The sequence below is a fragment of the Chrysemys picta genome, chromosome 3 (genome assembly GCF_011386835.1).
Source record: "Chrysemys picta bellii isolate R12L10 chromosome 3, ASM1138683v2, whole genome shotgun sequence".
NCBI lineage: Eukaryota > Metazoa > Chordata > Testudines > Emydidae > Chrysemys > Chrysemys picta.
In genome coordinates, this window is record NC_088793.1 from 170,505,449 (window position 1) to 170,532,161 (window position 26,713).

The 26,713-nt window shown below is 41.0% G+C and overlaps 1 protein-coding gene across 9 annotated transcripts in view; it reads left to right on the forward strand.

Annotated features, from left to right (window-relative positions):
* Nucleotides 1-26,713, forward strand: part of EML4 (EMAP like 4) — a 258,663-nt gene that overhangs the window by 210,311 nt on the left and 21,639 nt on the right. For all 9 annotated transcript variants that reach the window (XM_005301262.4, XM_065589537.1, XM_065589536.1 and 6 more), the window contains 6 exons: nt 2,726-2,877; nt 7,383-7,508; nt 7,659-7,790; nt 8,761-8,828; nt 20,322-20,410; nt 23,649-23,746. In XM_005301262.4, the coding sequence (XP_005301319.1) occupies nt 2,726-2,877; nt 7,383-7,508; nt 7,659-7,790; nt 8,761-8,828; nt 20,322-20,410; nt 23,649-23,746 (665 nt within the window). The remainder of the gene's footprint in view (nt 1-2,725; nt 2,878-7,382; nt 7,509-7,658; nt 7,791-8,760; nt 8,829-20,321; nt 20,411-23,648; nt 23,747-26,713) is intronic.

Here is a 26,713-nt window from a genome sequence, read left to right on the forward strand (position 1 = left end):
TCTAACACGAATTCGGATATAACGCGGTAAAGCAGTGCTCCGGGTGGACGGGGCTGCGCGCTCCGGCGGATCAAAGCAAGTTCGGTTTCACCTATAACGCAGTAAGATTTTTTTGGCTCCCGAGGACAGCGTTATATCGGGGTAGAGGTGTATTTGTATCTTCCTTGATAGGAGCCCAATCTTAGACAGTGCTGAGCTTCCACAGCTCCCATTGACTTTACATCTTGCTGGAGCTGTTCAGCGCCTTGCAGGATTGGGTCCAAAATGAATAGAAATTATTTTGTTTGAATTTCCCAGCAATAAAAATGGTGCAGTTAATCAGACTTGTCCTCACCCTACAGTTTCAGGGAGGCTGCAGGCTCACTTTTTTACTACATTTGGCTCTTGACTCATGTATTGTGAAACCTTTAAAGTCTCAAATGAATATCCGTCATAAAGAAAGCTTATATTAAGAGGACCTGTATGTAATGAAAAAAGTGTAGTACAGAAGTGTAGGAGTTAATCAAATAATAATAGTTTCTAACTAAGCAGGTGCTCAAATCCTGACACTAAAATATACTTTAAATCCCATTTGATTTGGCATTTGGATTGAACTTGTTTTTTAGGGTGAGCTTTTTGTTCAATTAAAATAAAAGAAGAAAAATGAATTGCTACTAGACATATGGAGAACTAGCACTGTTGAGCCCTCAGGTAGCTTTTAAATTCAAGGATAATTATTTTACTTGGCAGCTATTTCAAACACTCTGTTTTCCTGGCATACCAGTTTAAGTCAGTCATGTAAGAAGCAAATCTTTAACTGCAAATCTATTTTTGTAGATAAATCTGTTGTTTTAAAAAAAACACTAATTGAAATGGAAAAATAATTAAGAAAATATTAAATGTTTAGTTAATTTTATAACGTCTGTGCAAATAGCTTTTGCCATGATCATCTTAAAAAGTTTTTGCCCATGATGGCTGGAGTATTTCATACATGGGCTTAATTGCTTTTTTTTTTAGTTAGTTTACCATGTTGGATTAGTGATGGGCTTTTACGTAGGCCCTAGACACCCCCCCCCCTTTTTTTTTTTGGTGGGGTGTGAAACCAGATTTTAAAAACCTGTTAACTTGCGCCCTACAGACAGTTAAGTAAAGTTGATATCCTCTGCTTTTCTTAGTTTTGAAGAAAGTATTTGAAGCTCTAGAAACTTGCCTTTTTATATTACTTCATATAGCAGGTGGCAATTCCCATCTATTTGAGCATCTATGCTCAAAATATAGTCTGAGTAAATATAATCGCACAATAACTGCCAACTATATCCAAGACCATTTTTTCTTGTTTTTTGTATTTTGAAAATATTTTTGTGAGAAAAGTGTTCACATCGGTAATTGAAAGGCTTCATAGCATTTTCGACTGCATCATAGGGTCAAATTAATCAGGAAAAATCAACTGGGCCTACAAAGTTCCAAATACTGCTATATATCTTGCACAGTCCTCTCTTGCAGACATCTAGAAAACGTGCCCATTTTGCACTGACCCATATGGAACAATTTGAAATTGGCAGATACGCTCTTTGTGGCTCATGTGCCTTGCTTAGCCTTCAGGCTAAGGGTTTATTTTAAGAAGTGCTCACATAAGGGTATGTTATATATCTGTGCATAAGGAAACATCATATAACAACAGACATTTAAGAAAACCCAATTCTTCAGAAGTGAGAATTAACCTCTTCTGGAGGTTAGCATCTAGTGATTAGAGGATGGGACTAGAGATTGGGAGTTCTGGATCTTATCCTAGCTGTGCCGCTGAGCGACCTTAAGTCACTCAGGTCATCATTTTCAAACTTGTGTGCCTAAAGTTAAAACTATATTTAGGAATATTTTCAAAAAGTGGTCTAAATAAAGTGGGAACTGTGGGTGACCAGCATCTCTGAAAATCAGCCCAACTTCGTTTACGTGTTTGATTTTAGGAATCAAAGTTTGAAAATGTTAACCTTTGTATCTCATTTTCCCCCTTTTGCAAAGTAATTCCTTACCTCCCACTGAATATATAAGCATTATGGAATGCTACTAAACATTGGCCAAAGTTTTCAAACTTAGGTGCTTGATGTTAGGCTCCTAATCTATATATTTAGACACATAATTAGCAATGGCCTAATTTTCCAAGATGCCAAACGCCAGTAAATCCCGTGGGTGCTCAGTACCTTTGAAAATCAGTCCCAGATTTAGCAGGGTACTTATGCCCACTTCACATGACATATATCAATATCAAAGTGGCTCTTGATTCAGTCTTTAGGTCAGCACTTTGGTTCGCACAGAAAGGATTTGGTGTTCCAAATATTCTGCTGAATCTGGTGCATGATCTTCATACCAGTGAGAGAGTGCACTAGGTCCACAGCTTTTGCCATGTTTCTGCATAACCTCAGTTGTGCAGCAGGAATGCATTCTTGCCCGAGTACTATTCTGTTGAGCTTTTGATTGGATATTTGGATTTTCCACCCCACAAAAGTTTTAGAAACAACCTCACAAAATAATCATACAGGTGAGCAGATCTTTGTTTTGTCTTCTAGTTTTCTGTAAAAAAAAACACTACCACCTTTTGTTTGTAATACTCATTGGAACAGCCTCAAACACCCAATGACATTTCTTATTGTACAATGCCACTTAGTTCTTGTTCCAAAATGCAAAGTTTTGTGAAATCCAAACTGAAAAAAAAATGAGTGGCATTCATTATATTTTTTCATGATTGTAGGTGTATATCAAATAAGTAGACAAATCAAAGCTCACGATGGCAGCGTGTTCACACTATGTCAAATGAGGAATGGAATGCTGCTAACTGGAGGTGGGAAAGACAGAAAAATCATTCTGTGGGATCATGATCTGAACCCTGAAAGGGAAATAGAGGTAAGAGAGGAAACACAACCCCTTCCCCCTTTCCCCACCCCCACACACTTATGTCAAGAAACTGTACATGAGGAAAAAATCAGTAAGTCATCAGAGTCTGGGATTACAGTATTTCATTACTTTTTTAAATTATTTTTTGCTGTTTTCCATTTATAAATCCAGTAGTTAATTTAAATATATATATATATATATATATATATATATATATATATATATATATATATATATATATATATATATATATATATATATATATATAAATAAAAAGATATTAAGCCTCATTGTAGCTTTGTATTAATTATAAATGAGGTTCAGATACTAATCAGGAAGGAATGATCAGAAAATTCCAGTTTCTTCTTCTCTGAGCCCTTCTTGGCTAGATTTTACTCATCCCTTTAACAAAAAAAATGTTATTTAGCAACACCTATCTTCCAGTATCCCCACAACAAAATTGCCTCTTTGGAGAGAAAAATATGGTTCTGGTCAAAAGCAAAGTAACTGAGATGTAATCTCATCACATTTTCCTGTACACTGTCAGATAGCTACTGTCCTTTACAATTGATAGATTGCTTACAGAATGCACAAGAATATTCTGTACCTAAGAAATAACGATTGGTGTGAGGAGGTTGTTTTAACATCATAGTTACTTTAACAGTCATCTGCTTGATCAAAATTATTTACCACCATTTCAAAGTATGGTATCTGTACACAATTTTGGTACATAGCAAATCCAAGCAAATTGTGATTACTTCTCTAAAATAAAAATTACACGTTGTGATATTTTAAAGCAGCTGTAACAGCCTGCCACTGGTACACTATAGTGACAAAGATACAAGGAATAGTTTATCCCTTTTAGAAATTCTTTATAATACTACTTTGAATTGTATTTTCTATTTAACCCAGTATCAGCTTATCACAATGATGAATTCACAGCATTTTGAGAAACTAAATGTAGCAGTTAAGCAAATGAATCCCCACAATCTTTTTTTAAAGAACTGCCTTGAAGCTAATTAATAAGCGTATCTAATAAGTAAACACCAACTGAGAGAGAAATATCTGTTACACTTGGTAAACAGTAATTTGAGCAATATTGATCATCATCTCCACATTCCCTTTGCTAATGTGCCATGTACTCTGTACATAGTAATTATTTTGTGTTGAAAAATCCTGCCAGTACTGTGAATAAATAACTTTCATAGTGACGATTATTTTACTTTTATGGCTATTGTTCAGATTAATAATTAAACAGAAAAGGAGCACTCAGAATAGGACAACATATAGTAAAATGGAACAGCATTGTGTAATACAGTTTAAACATACAGTAAATAAAAATTATTATAGGCTAAAGTAGTTGCTGACAGAGCTCATGAACATCCATCAAAATTTAATAAAATAAGGACGCATTTGCTAGAAACAACACAATTTTTCTTTCAGATTTTCAGTGTCTAGTATTTAAAAGTGCAAACATCATTAAAAGTGTGTGTATAATCCAGTGGTGGACAATGTGTGGGCCGTATGTGGCCCACCAAGGTAATCTGATTGCAAGCCGCAAGATATTTTGCTGACATTGACCGTTCACAGGCACCGCCCCTCGGAGCTCCCAGTGGCCACAGTTTTCTGTTCCTGGCCAATGGGAGCTGTAGGGAGCGGCGCCTGCAGGCGAAGGGACCGCAGGGACATGCTGGCCGCCGCTTCCCACAGCTCCCATTGGCCGGGAACAGAGAACTGCGGCCACTGGGAGCTGCGAGGGATGGTGCCTGTGGACGGTCAATGTCAGCAAAACGTCTTACCGCCCACAATCAGATTACCCTGATGGGCCACATGCAGGCCGCAGGCCACCGGTTGCCCACCATTGGTATAATCTCTACCTGCGTTTAGTCTTATGGAGCTGGCTCCTAAGTCATTAAAGCACTTTTGAAAATGTTACCACTCCTCTTTATTATCACCATGTATTTTTAGACAAATGAATATACATTTTCTCCCTATCCTGGAAGTAGCTTTTTTGAGCATGCTAGATTCTAATGGATCTTGACATTAATAGCTATTTTTTTAAATTAAACCATAGCTTATTTATAACGTTATGACACTTATATACTAATACCCTGATTTTTTTTTCAAAGATGCTGAGCACTCTCAACTCCCATTGACTTCCTTGGGTATCTGTGGGCATTGTGTGTCTCTGTATCAGACCATAAAGTGACAGATGTATTAGAAATGCCCAAAGGATTGCCTTTTTTTAAAGAGGGGTATATGTGTGTATATGAATAGATAGACACACAATAACTTAAAAAGTTGAAATAAGAATTAATCAGCCTTATGTGTCTGTATCGGGGCTGAACTAAATTATAAAGACCTGTTTGCTCAGAAGATTTTGCAAAAGCATAAATTACTGAGCTGTCCCAGTTCACATTTAACTTTTTCCACAAAGTTCATATGTTGAGTTAACTGCCTTTATTTATCAAAGCAAAATGCACATTACGGCACTGATCCTGCAAACTGTTACTGAACTTTATTTAATTGTACACACATCACTGAGATCAATGGGACTATTGACATGCATAAAGTTAAGCACCCACCTAAGTGTTTTCAGGGATCTTATATATATTCTTGGGTGAGAAAGTGGGGAAACGTATTTACAGAATGATGTATATATCATTGATTTGGGGTCAAGTCCTTGTGTATGTACCTGACCTGAGTGAATAAATGGGCTGGGGTTAGGGTGATTCTTGACATCAGTCAGGGTGGGTGGGGAAGGCCGGGTGGGGTGGGGGAAATAGTCTCTTCCAGCAAAATACAGCTCCTACAGCAGCCTCATGGGTAAATTTCAGATTAAGTAGCTAGCGAGCACCAGTTGAGAGGTATGTCTTTTCGAAAGCTGGTGGAAGACAATTGTCTTACAGTGCTCCATCAGCAAGTGAAGACTCTGGGTATGTCTACACAGCAGCTGGCAGGTCTTATTCCCAATGTGGGTAAGTGTACACGTACTAGGTCTGCTTAAACTAGTGCCTAAAAATAGCAGTGTGGCCACAGCAGCACGGGCAACAGTTTGGGCTAGCTGCCTGAGTACCAACCTGCCTGACCCCCTTGGTATGTACCTGGGCGGCTCAGCCAAACTGCTGTTTGTAGGCATTTGTTTGAGCAGAGCTAGCTCATGTATGTCTACCTGAGCTGGGAATTACACCTCTCAGATGCCGTATAGATATAGCATTAGGTGTGACTGCCAGATCCTCATACGGGGTATCATCAAACAATTACAATCCATATTCAATGGGGACCATATCCTGAAAAATCTTTCCTGAACCCTTTCTGGCCTTCAAACATTCCCTCCCACGCCTCTCCCAGCACATAGTCAGAAGCAAGCTCCCCACACACCAAGTCAAAGCAGCACCTGACACTGTCTGAACAATAGATGCAAAACCCATAGACATTATCTTCATTGCTATGATGATCAGACCCCCCACCCCATGACACACCTTTCAAGATCTATGGTCTACACATACCTTTCATGTGTGGTGTACCTCATCCAGTGCACTAATTGCCCCAATAGCAACTATGTGGGTTAAATCAGACAATCACTATGCTCTCTTGAATGAATTCACACAGAAAAATGATAGAAGACAAAGCCACCACATCACCTGTGGGTGAACACTTTTCACAAAGCGATCACTCTATATCTGACCTCTCGGTCCTCATCCTCAAAGAAAACCTGCACAGCACTTTCAAAGGATGAGCCTGGGACCTTAAATTCATAATGTTGCTAGAAACTAAAAATCATGGACTAAATAGAGACACTGGAAGTATGGCTTGTTTCACCAATCTATAACCGACTTACCCTCCCTTCCCAACTTTTTTGTCTTTTTTCCCCCCAGGCTAGAGAGATGTTAATGGCCACTTCACCTTGAATGCACTCTGGAAATATGTGTTATGCTAAACAATCTATTCCACCCTGTATTTAGCTGTGAGCTCTGAGTACGTTTCCCAGATCTGACGAAGAGCTCTGTGTGGCTTGAAAGCTTGTCTCTCTCACCAACAGAAGTTGGTCCAATAAAAGATATTACCTCCCCCACCTTGTCTATCTAATGACCCCTCCACTAACATTCCCACACTTTCAGGTTTTGAGAGGGTGGAATGAACAATCTCTTCTTCCTGGCTTCTTTTGGTGCTGTTCCTTAAAGCAGACATTAATAGTTTCATTAAATGTTGTGGTGTCTGTGTTCCCAAACCTGTGTGCTGGCAGGTCCTTTTAATCATTTCTAGTGAGAAAATGCATAGGTGTATAAAATGGAACTGCAGTTAAGTTTGTGAGTGATCGGATTAGACTGTGTGAACTCAGCTGCTGATTATGGTCAATATCCTGACGTCAAATAGGTTGGATTATTCCATTTTAATTGGAAACGGCATCTCCTGTTGATTATTGTTTCACGATACACTACAATAAGTGTGTCCTTCAAAGATGAAAATTGGTACGTGTTAAGATTTGCCTTTACAGAAATTTGTTTTCCTAGGTTCCTGATCAATACGGGACAATCAGAGCAGTAGCAGAAGGAAAAGCAGATCAGTTTTTAGTTGGCACTTCACGAAACTTTATTTTGCGGGGAACATTTAATGATGGTTTCCAAGTAGAGGTACAGGTGAGCACAATATTTTTCTTATGGCAAATTCAAACTTTTCCTCTGGTATGTTTTTTCTCTCAAGACCTAAATCAAGAGACTTTGCGGGAGGCAGGGTTACTGGTGTATGTCTTGGAACTATATTAACTAAATAATGTGTTTCCTTTTCAGGGTCATACAGATGAACTCTGGGGTCTGGCAACACATCCCTTCAAAGATTTGTTGTTAACATGTGCTCAAGATAGGCAAGTTTGTATGTGGAACTCTGTGGACCACACACTAGAATGGACCAGGCTGCTAGATGTACGTGAGCTTTCTTCTAATGGCATTGAGTTTAAAAATAACAATCAGAGGGAACGTACTGAAAATGAATTTCAGAAGCATTAGAAATTAACATATGTAGCTTATCCTCCACAAACAGGCAAAATGTGGGAAACTGTAGCATTAAAATGGCTAACTGGAAGGTGTCCTGCCTCTGGAAAATATAAATATGGGTTCAAGTAACTCAGTAGTATCTAGCACCTTGGCTAATTTTAACAGTGAACTGTCAAGTGCTAAAGAAATTTAACTTGGGGACATGTGTGTGGAAACATCTCCCCCCAAAACACACACTCACAGAAACTGGGAAGGTGGGAGTTTGTATAATACTTGCATGAGCAAAGCTGTGAATGATGTGTTTAACTGAAGCTTTATTTTTCTTGTCTTGTCCTTTTTTTTAAGTCAGTTCAAAGCTTTCTTGAATAGAACAGAATTATGTAAAAGATTCTATTCTTGTAAAAGTCTCCATCAGACCATTAAAAATAACAAGCTTAATAAGCATTGTTCTACATTATACAATGACATTACTTAGTGATGGGAACCAGGACTCTGCTCATGAACCCAATTTTTTTTTCATGAATAATCTTTGCACAGTCCGAACAAGAACTTTGAAAAAATTCAGAGTTTGGAATGCTCTGCTTTAGGAGTTTTCCCTTTTTTCTATATTTGTACATAATATACTGATTTATCTTTTCATATTACCCAGGTGATTGTAAGTTTTGTGGCAGAAACTTTGTCTTGTTGTTTGCCTGAAAGTCATGTGGCAATATATAACAAATAAATACCGTAATAATCAAAAGTGTGCTGTGAGTTAGACCTGGCCTTTCAGAATTGACTCCACTTTCCTTGTTTTGTTAGCTAATGTGAGACCTTTTAACATTGCTTAAATGTAAGGGAGGTTGTGAATATTAAAACATTTGATATTAAAACATATAACTACACCTTTCTCTTGCAGGAACCAGGACACTGTGCTGATTTCCATCCAAGCGGAACAGTGGTAGCAATAGGAACACACTCAGGAAGGTAAATATATTTTGGTTTTGTTATGATGAAGGAAAGGAAGAGGGATGATGTTCTTGAAGTGTAAAAGTGACCTGTAAAGGAATTTTAAATATTGTGTTTTAGGCCCTTTTTTCCTTCCTTATTGTGTGTGAAGCTGGCCATCTTGAATGGTGGTGGTTAGGGTGGAGGAGAGGTTAAGTTTTTTCAGATTTTTTTTATTACCTTTAAAATATTTGAATTGTCAAGCCTGATATTTCCTGGCATTGAGAAGCAGTTCTTGGGAGGTGTGGAAGATGAGTGTTGTGAGCTGCCATACCTTAATTGAAAAGATGAAATGTTGAAACTAAGACATCCTTTTCCCCTAATTTCACTTAGACATGGGAATGAATTGGTCACTAAAGAAAAAAATATTGAACAGCCTGCCTAAAAAATCTCTTCCTTCCACATTTGCTCATCTTTCACTCTCTTGAGATGTCCTAATTTCATTCATTCTCCAGTAGTCGCTGAATCTTTCAAGGAGTCAAGACTTGAATTTCTAAGGTTTTTTTTTCAATTAAAAAAATAAAAAAGCAGAATCATCCACCCCCTCTTTTTTTGGAGTGTGTGGGGGGGAACCCTTTCAAAACTTTTTTATATATTCTAAAGAAGCAAAGAAGGGCAAAGACATTTTTCCTTTCACTCCTACCCTTTGCAGGTCACTTTAAACTAATTCATAAGACAGGTGAATTATAGTACATCTTCCTTCTCCTCCTCCCAGCCACATACACTCCCTTCATATTGACTGGGAGAGCCTTTATCCCTAGGAAAGGAGGCAGGCTTAGTGCTTTGAACCTATTCAAAGAAAAGAGTGCTGCATTGCACATTATTGTAACAGTACAGAGAGTTAGCACAGTAAGGTAATCCAGCCCTGTGTCACAGTTCAGCTTCATCATAATATCCTTGCATCACTAAAGGAGAGAGGTCCCGATCAAAATGCTGGATGCAAACGTTTCTCAGCTCTGGAGAAATTTGGCTCTAGATGCAAATCCAAACCCTCTGTGGCTCAAGGCAACTATATGGCCTTGTCTTCTCTAGGGATTTTTGAGCTCAGAGAAAAGACTCTTGCATCCAACAGCGGTTTTACCACTGTGTCATTTAGACCTGGTCTGAGCAGGATTAGACAACCTACCGGTAAAATAACATGATCTGTTTTTCATTTAGCGTATGTCTATACTACAGTTGATACAGCAGCACAGCTGTCGGGTAGACACTTATGATAGCACCACAAAGGTTTTTCCATCACTGCAGAAAAACTACCCCCTCAAAAGGCAGTAGCTAGGCTGACAGAAGAATTCTTCTGTTGACCTAGCTGCATCGTCAGTGAGGGTTAGGTCGACCTAACTACATTGCACAGGGCATGACATTTTTCACAGGTCTGAGCTAAGTAGCTAGGTCAACTTAAGTTTTAGGTGTAGACCAGGCCTTAGTCCACTTCATTGTTGCCACTTCAGCATAATTTTAAGTATTTAGGGCTTGGTCCTGAGAGGAACTGAGCACTTACAACTCCTATTGACTTCAGTGAGAACTGTGGGCACTCAGAACCTTTCCGAAACCTTCTCTAAGATCCTGATCCAACCCCTACTGAATGCAGTGGAGTGGAGTTCCATCAGGCAAGAAATCTCCTGTAATTTCCTGACAAAGATATAATTCATCTTCAATTTGCTTGGTTTCCACTTTTTCCATGTGTTCGTACCTTTATCACCACTTTCTTGATATGGCTTTAAATTGACTTTAAAGTACTTCTTCCTTACTTTATTTAATAGAGCAGAAGGGCTGGATCACAGGGCAAGAACTAAGTTACAAAAACAAGCCACAGCAAACTTACTGTACTGGTAATATTTGTGACAGAGAGAGCTAGAGCCATTGCAACTCTTAGGCATTCTTGAGGTCCACCTTAAACTTTGAACAAGAGTCCAATTGGATGGTCAAGCTGTGTAGTTTGGTGTTCACTGTTTTTTTTGTTTTGTTTTTTTTTTTAAGTACCCTTCCCTGGTGCTGGTCTTCCAGGAAATCACGTCCACTATAACATTACTTGGTCCTATTGATGGTTAGAATCCTAATACCTGAAGAACAATATGAACTTTCTTCCTCCTCCTTCTTCTTTTCCCTTCCTCAGTCAGAGATGGTGCATTGTTATCAACCGTGACATATTGTCAGACTTCTGGAATGGGTTTTCCCCTTCTCATTTCCCATCAGTCAGTATTTCAGCATCTTTTCTCCATTCAGACTATCTCTATGTCACCTGCTGCATGTATTGTTACCTGCTAATTTAAATACTCTCTTCATGTCCAATCAGAATCCTGTTCATCAGATTGGAGAAAATTGATACTTTCATTCGTACCTCAGTTTTCTGCAACTGCACAGCTGAAAAAGTACAGATCCTGGTGATAGGAAATCCTGCTGAAAAATATATTTTCAAGTAATGTACAGACTACCATTCCATAGATTCTCTTGGGCTGGCAAGATGATTATTCAAGGGGAAATAAAGCGCCATGTTGCTATTCATGTACTGCGCTTTGAGCACCATTGATCTAACCATTCAAAAGCTGAACAAAACGGATAGAGCTTTCTTTAGAGGATCCAGACCTCTTTGAAAGCTACCAAGGACCTCATGAGAAAACTAAAAGGCAGAGAAGACCTACTGATCCAGATCCTCAGCTGAACTACATAAGGGTAGCTTCACGGAAGTCAACAAAGCTACATCGATTTGCACCAGCTGAGGATCTGGCCCCTGTGTTTAGCTACAGGAAGCTTTATCTCTTTGCTAGTTCATTGACAAAACTCGTAAGTTTTTATAGCCCATTACTAGACATTCATTGGCGTATCTTGCATCTACCAGATAGTTTTATGGAAATATGGAAACATTATAGCAAAAGATAATGTCCAGGGCCGGTGCAACCACTAGGTGAACTAAGCGGCCGCCTAGGGCGCCTAGTAGTTGAGGGCTCCTAAAAGCCCGCTCAGGCGAGGAGGTGGAGTGGAGGTGAGCTGGGGCGGGGGGGGGGGGGGGGCAGGGAGGGCTGCCCGCAGTAACGGGGGGGCGCACAGGGGAACCACTCCCTGCCCCAGATCACCTCCACTCTGCCTCCTCTGCTGAGCACACAGCTCGCACTCTAAGTCTCCTCCAATCGGCGCCGCAAGCCTGGGAGGGGAAGAGAATTAGAGCAGCGCCGGCGTGCTCAGCGGAGGAGGCAGGGCAGGCTCCCTGGGCAGGGTTAGCTGCAGAGGGGGGGTAGCTGTGCTACCCTCTCTCTGTATCTTACTTTATTTCTGTTGACTCATAATTTCACCAGTAATCCTGTGAGTCTACTGAGGTAAATTGCCAGCAATCATGTACTGTGCCATGGGTGCCCCACCTGGTGGAGTTCATTTTAATTCTCTAGCTGTGGAGCTGTTCTCCATCTTCTTTTTCCAAGAGCGGTATTTTGTTCTTTTCTTTTCCAACAGAGAAAAACCTTGTGTCTGGAGAAAGGAAATTCATTTCAAGTGTTTGGGGGCAGGACCTAGAGAATAAAAATGCCACAGTATGTGCAAGGTGCTTCCATCAGTTCATAAACAAGTTAGGCATGATATCTGCAGTAACAAGTGGGAGAAATCCTCGGTGAAAATCAGCAAAGGCTAAAGACCTACGGTTTTGTCTATGGCTCAGGAATATTTGTCCGTTGTTTTAATCTGGTCTACAGATCAGAAGTCTAAGAGTTCACTTGGCAGACAGTCCTCGCATTTCACAGCCCAGTAGAACTTTACAGGGCTGGCTACCATCTGCTTGCTGCATACATTCATTTGGAAATGAGACCCCCTCCGAGAACTTGTAGTCCTAAGGTAGAACCCAGCTGTATTTGGCAGAATGGAAACACATTTCATGGAGACTGACTCTCTCACTGGCAATTACTGTACATTCACTGCTAGACTGGGAGAGCTATGGTAGTGTGTCTATGACTAAAGCTTGTGGAAGTACAATGAACTAACTAAATTAGGTCTGACCAACGCTTCCCTCCTAAATTCATAGTTTGTCATACTGCACTGACTAGTATTACAGTTTGGTGCTAATAATCTCGTCTGCTGTTTGCATCATGATTGTACCTCACTCTGAAGAAGAAAAAGATTCCAGAGAAATAGGCAGCATATTACATAAGAGTATCTCTGGTGCCAGATAAAGTTGAATGTAGTAAAGGTACACAAGATGTGCATTGCAGCCTCCTTTCTCTACACTTTCAGTAAATTAGATTTTGTGCACCGCTTTTGTAGATGTGTGTTTCTAGTAGTGCAATTTGATGTAACCCGCTTCGAAATAGGAGTAAATCAAAGCACACTAGAGAACTTATGGTGTGTGGCAGCAGGGCCACATGGACACTTAGTGCATTGCAGTCTAATACAAAATAAATTTATACACCCGGCTTGCGGCGCACACTAGCTGTTCGTCTAGAAAAGCCATGAGGCTTTTATGGTATTTGAAGTTTTAAGTAATTGACATTAACTAGATGGCACTCAGGCCTCAAGATTTGATGTTTTGGGATATGGCAGGGTAGTAAAACATTTTGATGGGACTAATACAGATGCTTTCAGGATCAACCAACTTTACTAAGAACTGGTCCTGGGCCATTGTTTAGAAAGATGTTTTAATTCCCAAATCCCAGCACGACTGCCCATCTGAATCTAGCCTCCACCTCCCTAAACACTGTCACCCACCTGTCCCCTAATATTACCCAGTAAGACCATTCACCAGCATTCAGAGCCAGCAATCTGGTGCATGTCCCTCAGCACTTGGGAGAGTTTAGTAAGGAGGTTGCCTGCCTGCCTGCCTTAGGGTACGTCTATACTTACCTCCGGGTTCGGCGGTAAGCAATCGATCTTCTGGGATCGATTTATCGCGTCTTGTCTAGACGCGATAAATCGATCCCGGAAGTGCTCGCCGTCGACACCGGTACTCCTGCTCGGTGAGAGGAGTACACGGAGTCGACGGTGGAGCCTGCCTGCCACGTGTGGACCCGCGGTAAGTACCTTGTAGTTCGAACTAAGATACTTCGACTTCAGCTTCATTATTCACGTAGCTGAAGTTGCGTATCTTAGTTCGAACTGGGGGGTTAGTGTGGACCAGCCCTTAGTAAAGAAATAGGTTTGCTCTGGCTCATTCTTGTAAGTCAGTTCTTGCCCTGTGATCCAGCATCCTGCCTCTTTTTATTAAAAAGGAAATGAACTCACCTTCTCTTTCTATGTCCGACAATTAGATTAGGTTTCTCATTGCAGTGCACATGCTAGAAGTGTCCTGTAGGAGAGACACTTGTAAAGTGAGGCCTTCCTCTTCTATTTTATTGCTCACACAGGAAGAGGTGTAGCAGCCATCTGGACTGAAACAAAGAAGAGGCCTGATTCACCATTGGTTTTGGTAAAGTTACACCAGCATAAAACTGGAGTAATGTGATGTTGAATCAGCCCCAAGGAATCTAGTGCAAAGTGTTTCAGACTAATGTATTTATTTATCATGAAAATATGCTAATTCTCAACCCACTGAAGACTGCCGTTGTATATCTCATGTTCCTGTGGCCTTCCATCAGTGTGTATCATATAGCAGAGTTACTATTAGGAGTCGCTCTTTCTCTCTCATTGGAGACCAAGGGCACAGTTTTCTCCCTCCCTGTTAACAAATGTCCCTTTCCGTACCTCAGCTCTCACACAAGTGTAGGAAAGTAGCATTTTGAGTTAATCCTGTGGCAAGAGCAGGCAATGGGGTGGGAATGAAATTCAGTACCAGAGCAGCAATTTGAAATATCTGATTCACCAAGTTACCCTGAAAAATCTGTGTACAGCTCGTAAGTAAGCAGAGTTGGCTTTTTGCATTATATTAGAGTGATATTCTTGAGCGTGGTTTCTGTTGCTGTCTAATGAAAACTTTTTAAGCCATTTTTCCACCAGTTCCATCCATCTTACATACAGAGCATTCAACAGGCTGTGGCATATTGAGCTGTTTTGTTATTTTCAGGTGGTCCCCTAATGACAAATTGATTTAAAACTATTTGGACTAAGCCATTTTCCAGATACTTGGGTTTCAGACTCTGGATTAATAAAATAGAATTGATGTTTCTTCTATCAAATTTAATTGTGTGTACTGTTGATCCAGGAATTTATTTTAAGTTCTTTTAAGTTTCTTTTGGAATGCCCTGTATTAATTTCTATAATATATAATATGAAAATGATGGACTAGATATGTCTCTGAATAAATTTGTTCCATTTTATTTATACAGTATGTAATGTGTATGTAACTGTATATTATGTTAAATGAAAAAAATTACCTTTAGTGCAATGTTATAGTTGTGAGATTGACTTCAAATGTCAGAAAAATTACAGAAGTGAAAGTTATCTCAAAATTAACTTAACCAAGTGGCACATCTTATATTTTTATGCTATCGTCGGCGAGATTGAGGATGATCTCTTTCACAGGTTTTATTTTTCATGGGTCCTTTGGTGACTGAGGAGTCCGATTCTTGAGTCACAGGCTCACTGGCAGACATTGCAGGTGGTGCTGGAAGACAGGGTAGGGCCACGATTGCTGTGTGACAGCTGTCTTTCCTTTCTTTTCTGGCGTTTTTCTGCAACCAGGCCAAGACGATTTTCCTCAAATGTTGACGCTCCCTCTCTGACAAGTCTTTGCCAGTTATCCCTATTCTGGGCTGCTGTCTCCCAGTGTGTGGTGTTAATGCCACATCTCTTGATGTTTATCTTTAGTCTTTAAAATGTTACTTTTGGCCTCCGTGTTTCCTTTCTCCTTTGGTGAGTTGGGCGTATAGTAGTTGTTTTGGTAAGCGTACATTAGGCATGCACACACAGTGCCCGCTCCACCTCAGCTGGTGCTGGATAATCAGAGCCTCAACACTAAAGATGTTGACCTCTGTGAGGACACTGACATTAGTGCGATGACCCTCCTACTTTATGTTGAGGATCTTCCGTAGAAAGTGCTGGTGCTGGCGTTCCAGGTTTTTCAGGTGTTTTCTGTAGGTCACCCAAGTCTCACAGCCATAGAGGAGAGTTGGGATTACCACCGCTTTATAAACTAAAAGTCTAGTATGTGTTCTGATGTTGTGATTGTTGAACACCGAGTGAGACAGTCTGCCAAAGGCAAGGCTGGCACAATGAATTCTGTGCTGAATCTCGACGTCTGTTCTACCCTCTGTGAGAGATGGCTGCCAAGATAGGCAAAGTATTCTGCATTTTCCAGTTCTTCTTTGTCAATATAGATCTTCCTTGCTGGGTCTGATGATTGACCAGGGACTGGCTGGTGGAGAACTTTTGTTTTGCCGATGTTCAGAGTTAGCGATAGGCTTTTGTAAGCTTCAGAGAAGCAATTAAAGGCTGTTTGTAGATCCTCCTTTGAGTGTGCAACCACAGGACAATCATCTGTGTACTGGCGTTCTGTTATTGTTGCTGATATTACTTTAGTTCTGGCATGGATACGAGAAAGGTTGACGAGGTTGCCGTCAGTCCGATATTGGATGCCAGTGTCCTGTGATAGATGGTCTTGGGTTAATGTTTTCACAGTTGCTTAGAAAATGGAGAAAAGGGTGGGTGCCAGCACACAGCCTTGTTTTACGCCAGTTTGGATGACAAAGGGCTCAGAGGTAGAGCCACCTCACAGGATGGAGGCAGTCATCTGATCGTGGAGGAGTTTTACAATGGTGATACATTTGCTTGGGCAGCCAAATTTTGACATGATTTTCCACAGAGCCTTGTGGTTGACAGAGTCAGGCTTTGGTCAGATCGATAAAGGCCACATACAGCTCCTAATGTTGTTCTTGACATTCTTCCTGGATCTGCCTGGCTGGAAAATCATGTCAGTTGTGCCTTGTGATGGTCTGAAGCCACACTGGGACTCTGGAAATACTACTACTGCAAGAGGCAGCCGATTCAGTAAGATTCTAGCAAGAATCTTCCCAGAGATGGAGAGGAGGGCAATGAGTTGATAGTTGCCACAGTTGGTCCTGTCTCCCTTTTGAAAATGGTGACAACGTTAGCATTATGTAAGTCAGCATGGATTTCTTCGGTGCGCTAGATTTTGAGGAGCAGCAAGTGAAGCTAGTGTTTCTCTCCCCCCTCTCAGTACTTCAGCTGGTATGCCATCAGGACCTGGTGCTTTGTTTGTTTAATTGCTTTGCAGACCTCCTCAGGTGTTGGTGGGTTGGCAAGAGTTTTCCAGATTGGGTGCTGAGGGATGAAGTCAGTGGTGTCGTCCGTCACAATCGATTCTCAATTTAGAAGCTTTTGGTAGTGTTCCTTTGATGGATTTGTTATCTTTAAGAAGGGGACTACCATCTTCGGATCTCAGAGATGTGAGGCCACTGAGCTTTGTCCGTACAGAGTCGTTGTCTCACAAAAAAGCTCCGCTTATCATGTCTGTCAGCGAATGTTTGGATTTCTTTTGTTTTGTCCTCCCATCATTTGTTTTTGATTTCTTGGATTCTCCTTTGAATTTCAGCTTTGAGCTGATGGAAAGAGCTCTGCTTCTGACTGGATAGTGGTTGGTTTTGCCAGTCACAGAAAATTTTTCTCTTCTGGTCCAAAATGGCTGTAATCTCAATGTTGTTGTTGTCAAACCAGTCCTGATGGCAGCAGGTAGCAAGACCAATGCATTCCTCGCAAACCTCATGGATGGTCTGTTTTAGGGCTTCCCTGGCGTCTTTGACACTTGTGTTGTCATTTCCAAGTGGTGAGTTTTTCACTGAGGAACGTTCGGAAGTTCTCTTAGTGCACTGAGAATTGAAGTCTTTGGATGTTGTATTGCCATCTGTGTGATTTGGATTGCTTTCTATGTTTCGGTGCAACCCTGATGGACATGACTGACCTCACCAGGCAGTGGTCAGTTCAGCAGTCGTCGGCTTCTCTCATGATATGGGTGATTTGGACATCTCTTAGATCCTGTGTTCTTATAATGACATAGTCTAGGAGGTGCCACTATTTTGAGTGGGGATGTTGCCAAGTTGTTTTGTACTTATTGCTTTGTCTGAAGATTGTATTTGTGATCACAAGGTCGTGCTCTGCACATTTGCTGAGTAGAAGGATGCCATTGGAATTGGTCTTGCCCACTCCTTCCTTCCCAATAGTGCTATTCCATACATTAGAATCTCGGCCAACTCTTGCCTTAAAGACCCCTAAAAGGATTATCTTATCCGTCTTTGGAATGAATGACAAAATTTTATCAAGGTCAGTGTATAAGGATTCTTTCTGTTCTTCAGCATCAAGAGTTGGTGCATATGCACTGATGATAGTGGCAAATGACTTATTGACCAATTGGATGCAGAGGGTCATAAAGGTGCTCATTGATGTCAACGGGGAGCTCAGTGAGGTGGGTGACTAGAAGATTTTTTATTGCAAACCCAACACCGTGTATTCGCCTGTTGCTTGCTGGTTTTCTTTTCCAGAAGAAAATGTAACCATCGCCCTCTTCCCTCAAGTGGCCTTCATCTGCACGTCTTGTTTTGCTGAGAGCAGCGATGTAGATGTTGTACCTCGAGAGTTCTCGGGCAGTAATTGCTTGTTCTGCGTTTGGGTCTTTCACCTTTTGATTCGTCTAGTAGGGTATGGACATTCCAAGTTGTAAGAAACACTTTTGTTTTTCCACCACGTTGGGAGTGATCCCTCTGGATGCGGTTATCCAGTCAGGTATGGTGGGATAGCCCATGTTTGGGGTACCTTTTCTAGCCCCTTCTCCGTATGAGGTGAGCAGAGGGGTTCCTAAAAAGGCCTGCTCAGTCATGACCGCTGCTGCTGAAAATGGTCCCCTACCCAGTCCAGGGGCACATGATGACCATCTTGAGATCACTGCCTGCATGTAGGTCTCTGACTAGGGACTCCTGGTGATCACTTCACCTATTCCCTTCGCCACTCACCCATCGCCTCAGGATTTTTATGGGGAGGGGGAGGGAAAAAGTTCTTCCTGTGAAAGAAGCCTGCATGTGAATATTTAATGTGGGGGAGCTGATGTGCGCCAGCTACTACACACATCTTGGTGGAAGAGGCATCTGTGTTCAGTGGCAAGGAAGTCCAAGACAACCGGGGGTTTCTACTCCATTGCAGCCTTCGTCCGCCTTTGCAGCCATTGAGAGGTGATCCTGCTTCATCAGCCTATTCTGCCATTGAAGTCTTATGCGGGGTTGTGTTGGTTTGGGTTGCACTTTGGTACATCGCCTTCGACCTTACCACCATGGGTGACCCTACTAGGAGTACAGGAGTACAGATGGCATCGCTCTTAGGGTCTTAAGCAAGCTTCTCCACCATGTCAAAGTGGCAGCCCAAGGGAAAGTTTTATGCTATACATTAATAACAAAGGATACCGTTTTCCTAATTCTAATTATATTATCAGAAACTTGGATGGTATAGACAAGAATATATATATATATATATGTAACAAGAATATTGCCTAAGCTGCCTGCAGTTTCCATCTTCAGCCATTAGAACTGACTCTGCCGCTTGTGCTGCATGTGGAAGTCATGGCTGCTGCCTGCAGTACCAAGACATCCCTGTGAGGTCTGGAAGGGGCAGGGCCTATACCTGGTATAGACCAATAGGAAATGACCACGCTTGCAGAACAAGGAGATAGTAAGGGAGGAATTGTGATTCAGAGATACCTCTCTCAATCACAGTGCCTCTTGAGACTACTAGAGTAGTGCAATTTATGCACTACCCCTTGCTCAGGGCTTGCCTACAGTCACAGTCTAGCCCTTGGTTAACAGGCCATTTACATTCCTGGCTGTAGACCTATTCATCTTGAAGTAAAACTTCTAAATTCCTTGAACCAACTACCTAGCTTCACACTGGCATACAGTGTGTACGTATTTAAGTGTGGAGCTGTAGATTTAATGACATTTCTCTACTGGGCATGCTCAGTACTGGAGCTGACCAGATTATTTACAGTAAATAATATATGTGATGATATTTTGCCTTTTTCTCTTTTGAAATCCTTTTAATTGAATTCAGTTCAGGTTTGCAATGAAAATTCTCAAATTTATTCATTACTCCTAATTCTTTCTGAACTGCAGGTAGAGACCAAGGATGGAAAATTTCAGGCCCAAATGTGAATTTTTCAGAAAGTATGTGAAAATGTGAGATTATAATTGAAGCTGTTTTGCAACCTAAAATATATAGTGAGCTCTAGCAGGGACCTGCTGTAGTTACATTGTATGTCCACCAGCATGTGTATCATTACATGATATGCTACATTACATGATATGCTAATAACTACTCTGTATTCAAGAATATATATAGTGGTCTTTTGGCATGCTTGTATATCTGTCACTGGAATATACATCACTTTGTCAACCCAGAAACCAAAGAGAAAATGTTTAATTAAAATAAGTTAATACGATACATTGAAAGGATAGCATGCTAATAAGCAGTGCGATAGAATGCAGTGATCATTCGTTTTTACTTTTTTGTTTTGTTTTGTTTAAGTAGAAGTAACACTCACTAGAACTCTCTTCTTAACAGGTGGTTTGTTTTGGATGCAGAAACAAGAGACCTGGTTTCAATACACACTGATGGTAATGAACAGCTTTCAGTGATGCGCTACTCAGTAGGTAGGCAAATTTCCTGTGTATTCTGGGCACTTCATTGTAATTGCATGTTTTAATTCCAATAAAATAGGTAAGACAACTCCCACCTGTTCATGCTCTCTGTATGTGTGTATATATATCTCCTCAATATATGTTCCATTCTATATGCATCCGAAGAAGTGGGCTGTAGTCCACGAAAGCTTATGCTCTAATAAATTTGTTAGTCTCTAAGATGCCACAAGTACTCCTGTTCTTTTTGCGGATACAGACTAACACGGCTGCTACTCTGAAATAAAATAGGTGTTTTTCCTGTACTTCTCTGGAGCTGTTAAGTTATTAACGTGTTACACTCATCAAATTACCCTCCAATAATAAGGAACTGCAGAGCTTTTAAAAAAATTGCTTAAGATCATTAACAAAATATGTGTAAATTAACAATTACAGCTTCATTTGCATTTTGCCTGCTCTGGATTTCACAGTTTTATATTTGCTGTTCTATCTCTGCAAACATCACTGTTGCCTAACACAGCACCCCATTGTATAGGTGGTTGTGATGTCATCATTTCTTTCAGGGGAATTCAGTAACTCTAAACTGAATGTAAAGGTAAGGTAAATGAAGCAAGGAAAGCTTGATTTTAAGATGTATTTGTAACTTTTTAAGTGTGCCCGAATATTTTAAGATCTTAAACAGTTTTTTATTGTAATTATTATTCACTTAAGTTTTAAAATGTATTAATACAAAAACAATATAGTTAAATTCAGGTGTCTCTCTCAAACTAAAGGCCATTTGCTATTAATTATTTGTGTAAGATTATGTGGAAAGGTATCCTCTTACTGAATAAAACCCAAGGTCATCATAGGAGAGTCTGACAAACAGGCAGTAGTTGAATCCTCTCTTCTGACTGGATGGAAGAGAAGTCTGACAAGCCTGTTTCATGTTTGCTGTTGTATAACGTGCCAGGTAAATTGGGCAAAACTTACCTCTACTGCTGCCCTATTTACCAACAACAGCATTTCATTTCAGAGCACTCACATTCATTGGTGCTACAGAGGAGTTTGATCATGTTCCCAGGCAGTGAAATGGTTAATAGTACCATGGACCTTTATTGTTATTAGAAAACAGCTTGTAATGTTTAAATACTGTGCTAAGGTGACTTTGTTGAAGATGTTGTGAAATTAGCCTCTGATTAGCATTGATTCATGTGTAATAACTTTACATTTTTAAAAAAATAAACTGTTCTTTGGAGATAATCTCCAGTGACTCACAAAACTCAGAACTTTAGGGGCTGCACGTTGTCAGCCGTTATCAGAAGTCCAGTGCAAACCTGAGGATTCATTAGATAGCCTAGTTCCCTGTCCAATGGTAGCCCTGTTTATCCAAGACATAGTGGGAAGCAAACTCACTTACCCCATAATCACAACCACCATGAAAATTGGAAATCAGTATAGTATATTTTATATTTAATGGAGATATCCTATCTCCTAGAACTGGAAGGGACCTTGAAAGGTCATTGAGTCCAGCCCCCTGCCTTCACTAGCAGGACCAAGTACTGATTTTGCCCCAGATCCCTAAGTGGCCCCCTCAAGGATTGAGCTCACAACCCTGGGTTTAGCAGACCAATGCTCAAACCTCTGAGCTATCCCTCCCCGGTAAGTCTAATGTCTGTCCCAGGCAAATTAGTCGAAACAATAGTTAAGAATAAAATTGTCCAACACATAGAAAAACATAAACTGTTGAGCAATAGTCAACATGGTTTCTGTAAAGGGAAATCGTGTCTTACTAATCTATTAGGGTTCTTTGAAGGGGTCAACAAACATGTGGACAAGGGGGATTTAGTGGACATAGTGTACTTAGATATTCAGAAAGCTTTTGACAAGGTCCCTCACCAAAGGCTCTTATGTAAATTAAACTGCCATGGGATAAAAGGGAAGGTCCTTTCATGGATTGAGAACTGGTTAAAAGACAGGGAACAAAGGGTAGGAATTAATGGTGAATTCTCAGAATGGAGAGGAGTAACTAGTGGTGGTCCCCAAGGGTCAGGCCTCAGACCAATCCTATTCAACTTATTCATAAATGATCTGGAGAAAGGGGTAAACAGTGAGGTGGCAAAGTTTGCAGATGATACTAAACTGCTCAAGATAGTTAAGACCAAAGCAGACTGTGAAGAACTTCAAAAAGATCTCACAAAACTAAGTGATTGGGCAACAAAATGGCAAATGAAATTTAATGTGGATAAATGTAAAGTAATGCACATTGGAAAAAATAACCCCAACTATACATATAATATGATGGGGGCTAATTTAGCTACAACAAGTCAGGAAAAAGATCTTGGAGTCATCGTGGATAGTTCTCTGAAAATGTCCATGCAGTGTGCAGAGGCGGTCAAAAAAGCAAACCGGATGTTAGGAATCATTAAAAAGGTGATAGAGAATAAGACTGAAAATATATTATTGCCCTTATATAAATCGATGGTATGCCCTCATCTCGAATACTGCGTACAGATGTGGTCTCCTCATCTCAAAAAAGATATACTGGCACTAGAAAAAGCTCAGAAAAGGGCAACTAAAATGATTAAGGGTTCGGAACGGGTCCCGTTTGAGGAGAGATTAAAGAGGCTAGGACTCTTCAGCTTGGAAAAGAGGAGACTAAGGGATGATAGAGGTATATAAAATCATGAGTGATGTGCAGAAAGTGGATAAGGAAAAGTTATTTACTTATTCCCATAATACAAGAACTAGGGGCCATCAAATGAAATTAATAGGCAGCAGGTTTAAAACAAATAAAAGGAAGTTCTTCTTTACGCAGCGCACAGTCAACTTGTGGAACTCCTTACCTGAGGAGGTTGTGAAGGCTAGGACTATAACAGAGTTTAAAAGAGAACTGGATAAATTCATGGTGGTTAAGTCGATTAATGGCTATTAGCCAGGACGGGTAAGGAATGGTGTCCCTAGCCTCTGTCTGTCAGAGGGTGGAGATGGATGGCAGGAGAGAGATCACTTGATCATTGCCTGTTAGGTTCACTCCCTCTGGGGCACCTGGCATTGGCCACTGTCGGTAGACAGGATACTGGGCTAGATGGACCTTTGGTCTGACATGGTACGGCCTTTCTTATGTTCTTATGTAATAGTTAGTTACATGCCCTTGGGTTCTAGCTTATTCACAATTGTATGATTGATGATAATGCATTGGTATTAAATATGAACTCATTCCAGTTCAGAAAACAGTATGTTAACATTATTATCTTTTAAACTTCAATTGTAGATGGCACGTTACTTGCAGTAGGATCCCATGACAACTTCATTTACCTCTACATAGTGACAGAAAATGGACGGAAGTATAGCAGATATGGAAAGTGCACTGTAAGTTCTTATACAGCTGTGTATAATTATAGACTCTACCTTTTGGTAGCAATGTTTAACTTTTTTAGTGTTGGATCCATCTCTATAGATTAACAATAGTGACAATATCCTTTTTATTTTTGACAGTCAGTATCTTTCACTGGTTTTAAACGTAAATATGATTTGTAACAAGAAATTATTAACAGATGAAGCCCATTGCCTATAGTGTCAGTTGCTTTTTAGACATGCCTCATTATTTTTTCTTTCAACTCAGAAGCTATCCATCTGATGCAAAAGCTATCTTGTGTTTATACAAAGAATGTCCTTCTTGGAGGTGTTGGAAGTTCAGCATTTGTTTCTTTTCTACTGATATAGTATCCCTGCCCTTTTATAAATCTCCTTGGCATGTCTTTGAGCAACATTATTAGATAATGTAGTTAATGAGTTGCATTATTTCATAAAAATGCTATCAGTCTGATGATAAAGACCAGCTTTCATGCATACAATAACAGTGCACTGATAATATATAACTGTACATAAAACAGTATCTGTCTAGGATCAGGAGAATCAATTTGGAGATCTCTAACTATTATTCCTATTATAACATTTTAAAATAGGGAACTATTACTATCTAGGGATGAAATTCTAACCTGGTGTAAACAAGTGAAATTCCAGTGAACTTCATGGCATTGTATCTCTCTAAACCTAGTTTGAATTTGTCCCTCAGTGCTGAATAGTCATCCACCATTTACAGACCCACAGAGTACAAAAGCAAAATATTATGAGTAAAAGACTGATCCTTAAATTTGGTATATCCTAATTCTTCTTTGAGTAGATGCAGCCATGTATTCTGCTTCCTTCCTGCATAGGCGTGTGCATGCCTAGTGCACCGGAACCAGATTACTTTGCCTAACAGTACCCGTAGAGGCAGCGCTCGTGCCCTGTGACCATAGACCGTCCCCTGGCCATATAAGGGTGGTGCCACCCCAATTCCCTGAGTTCCTTTTCACCTCCCATGGCTGGAATAGATGATCTGTGTGGTGTTTCTCACCTCAAGCTTTGAGCCTCAGTTCCTGAGAGAATTGTCTTGTATATAGTAGTTAGTAATACCTTAGGTTAAGTTTAGAGTTAGCTAGAGCAGTTGGCTGCTGTGTGATGCCCTCACCAGGGTTCAAGCATTGTCTGTCGTGTGTGGAGGGACCATCCCAATAGTGATCCCCACATGAGGTGCTTGTTGTGCCTTGGTGAGGGACATACTAAAGAGCAGTGTTCCATCTGCATTATTCGCTAAGAGGAGTCAGGTGGCAAGAGACTGGTGGCTGAAGCAGCACCTAGTAGAGCAGGCCATGAAGCCCACTTCAGCCCCAAGGCCCTTGTCTGATCAGCGGTTGTCTTCAGCTCTGTCAAATGATGCCACTCTATGCTTGGGCTCTGCCATTTCCCTCAAGAGGAAGAGGGGTCATTCCCCCTTCCCTGGGAAGAGGGCCCACACAATGAATCAGGACCATTCCAGGACTTGGGGAGACTTATCCTCGTCTCCTAAGAGGAGTGCTGCCTGGCACCGTGCTCCCTCTGACATGCAGGATGGAGCAGGTCCTTCCACTGCTCCCCGATACCACTCTGAGATCAGCCAGAGCCCATACGGTCAGCTCCAGTTCCAGCCATGGGGTGTCCATTGAGTCCAGGACTGATGAAATTGCCACTAGTGCCAACTGTCTTCGCACCAGTGGCATACCAGGCAGCATGAGACCTATTTTGCCTCTCAGACCCGGACTCTCCACTGGTACAAGAGTTTGCTGCTGCCATGGCTTCTACCACCTCATCCTCCATTGTACCTTTGGTACCTTCTGGCCATGTGACAGAACTACTGGGCTTTTTGATATGGGCGTTAGCCTGGGGACTTCATCCAAAGCTGGCTTGTTTCCAGGACGTCCTGGAGTATTTGTTACAACTTCAGTCTCCTGGTCTTTTTTCTTAGTTCACTGAGAGTCCACCTGATGGCATTTTAACTGCTCATCTATGGGAAGTTGGTGGCAGTAAGGTTCTTGAAAAGAGTCACTTGTCTCCACCGGCTGGTAAAAGAGCCTTTGTGGAACAATAATACTGTCTTTGACACAAGACAGAAAGGTGTTGCTATAACATCTGCAAGGAGAGTGAGGGAGTTGCAGCTTTTATGGTGGAGCCATTACACACAATTTGCTAAAGACAAAGTACCCCTGTGGCCACACCCCAAGTTTTTATCTTACATGGTTTCCCAGTAACACCTGAACCAAGCTGTGTATTTACCAGTGTTCTTCCCTAAGCAGCATTCAACACCAGAGATCAATATCTTCACAGTGGATGTCAGGCGATGTTTAGCTTTTTATCTAGCTAGGACCAAATCATTCTATTACTCATCTCATTTGTTTGTCTCATATGCAGACTGAATGAAGGATCAAGCAGTCTCTTCTGAGTCTATGTCCAGGTGGATAACTTCCTGTATCATAGCAGCATATGAATTAGCCCAGGCTACACCCCCCTCAAAGGGTGTGAGCTCAATCCAAAAGAGCCCAGGCAATGCTGATGGCATTCCTAGGTGGCATTTCTATATTAGACATTTGCAGGGCTGCCACATGGTCCTCTGTGCATACTTTTACAAACCACTGTGCCACTCCTGCTGCATCCAGATAAGACGCAAACTTTGGGAATGCAATCCTGAAGTCCTTGTTTAAATAAATTCCAAGCCCCACCTCCTACGAATACCGCTCATGAATCACCTAAGTAGAACACACAACTGCATCTACTCAAAGAAAAAAAAAATGGTTACCTGCCTGTAACTGTTGTCCTTTGAGATGTGATGCAGATGTGTATTTCACGACCCACCCGCCGTCTGACATTTGATGCAAAGGAAAAGAGGGGGTCAGGGTGATGCTGCCCTTATATGGCCAGAGGAGGGGCTAAGGCGGCAGGGTGTGAACATCACCACTACAGGTCCTGCTAGTCAAAGTT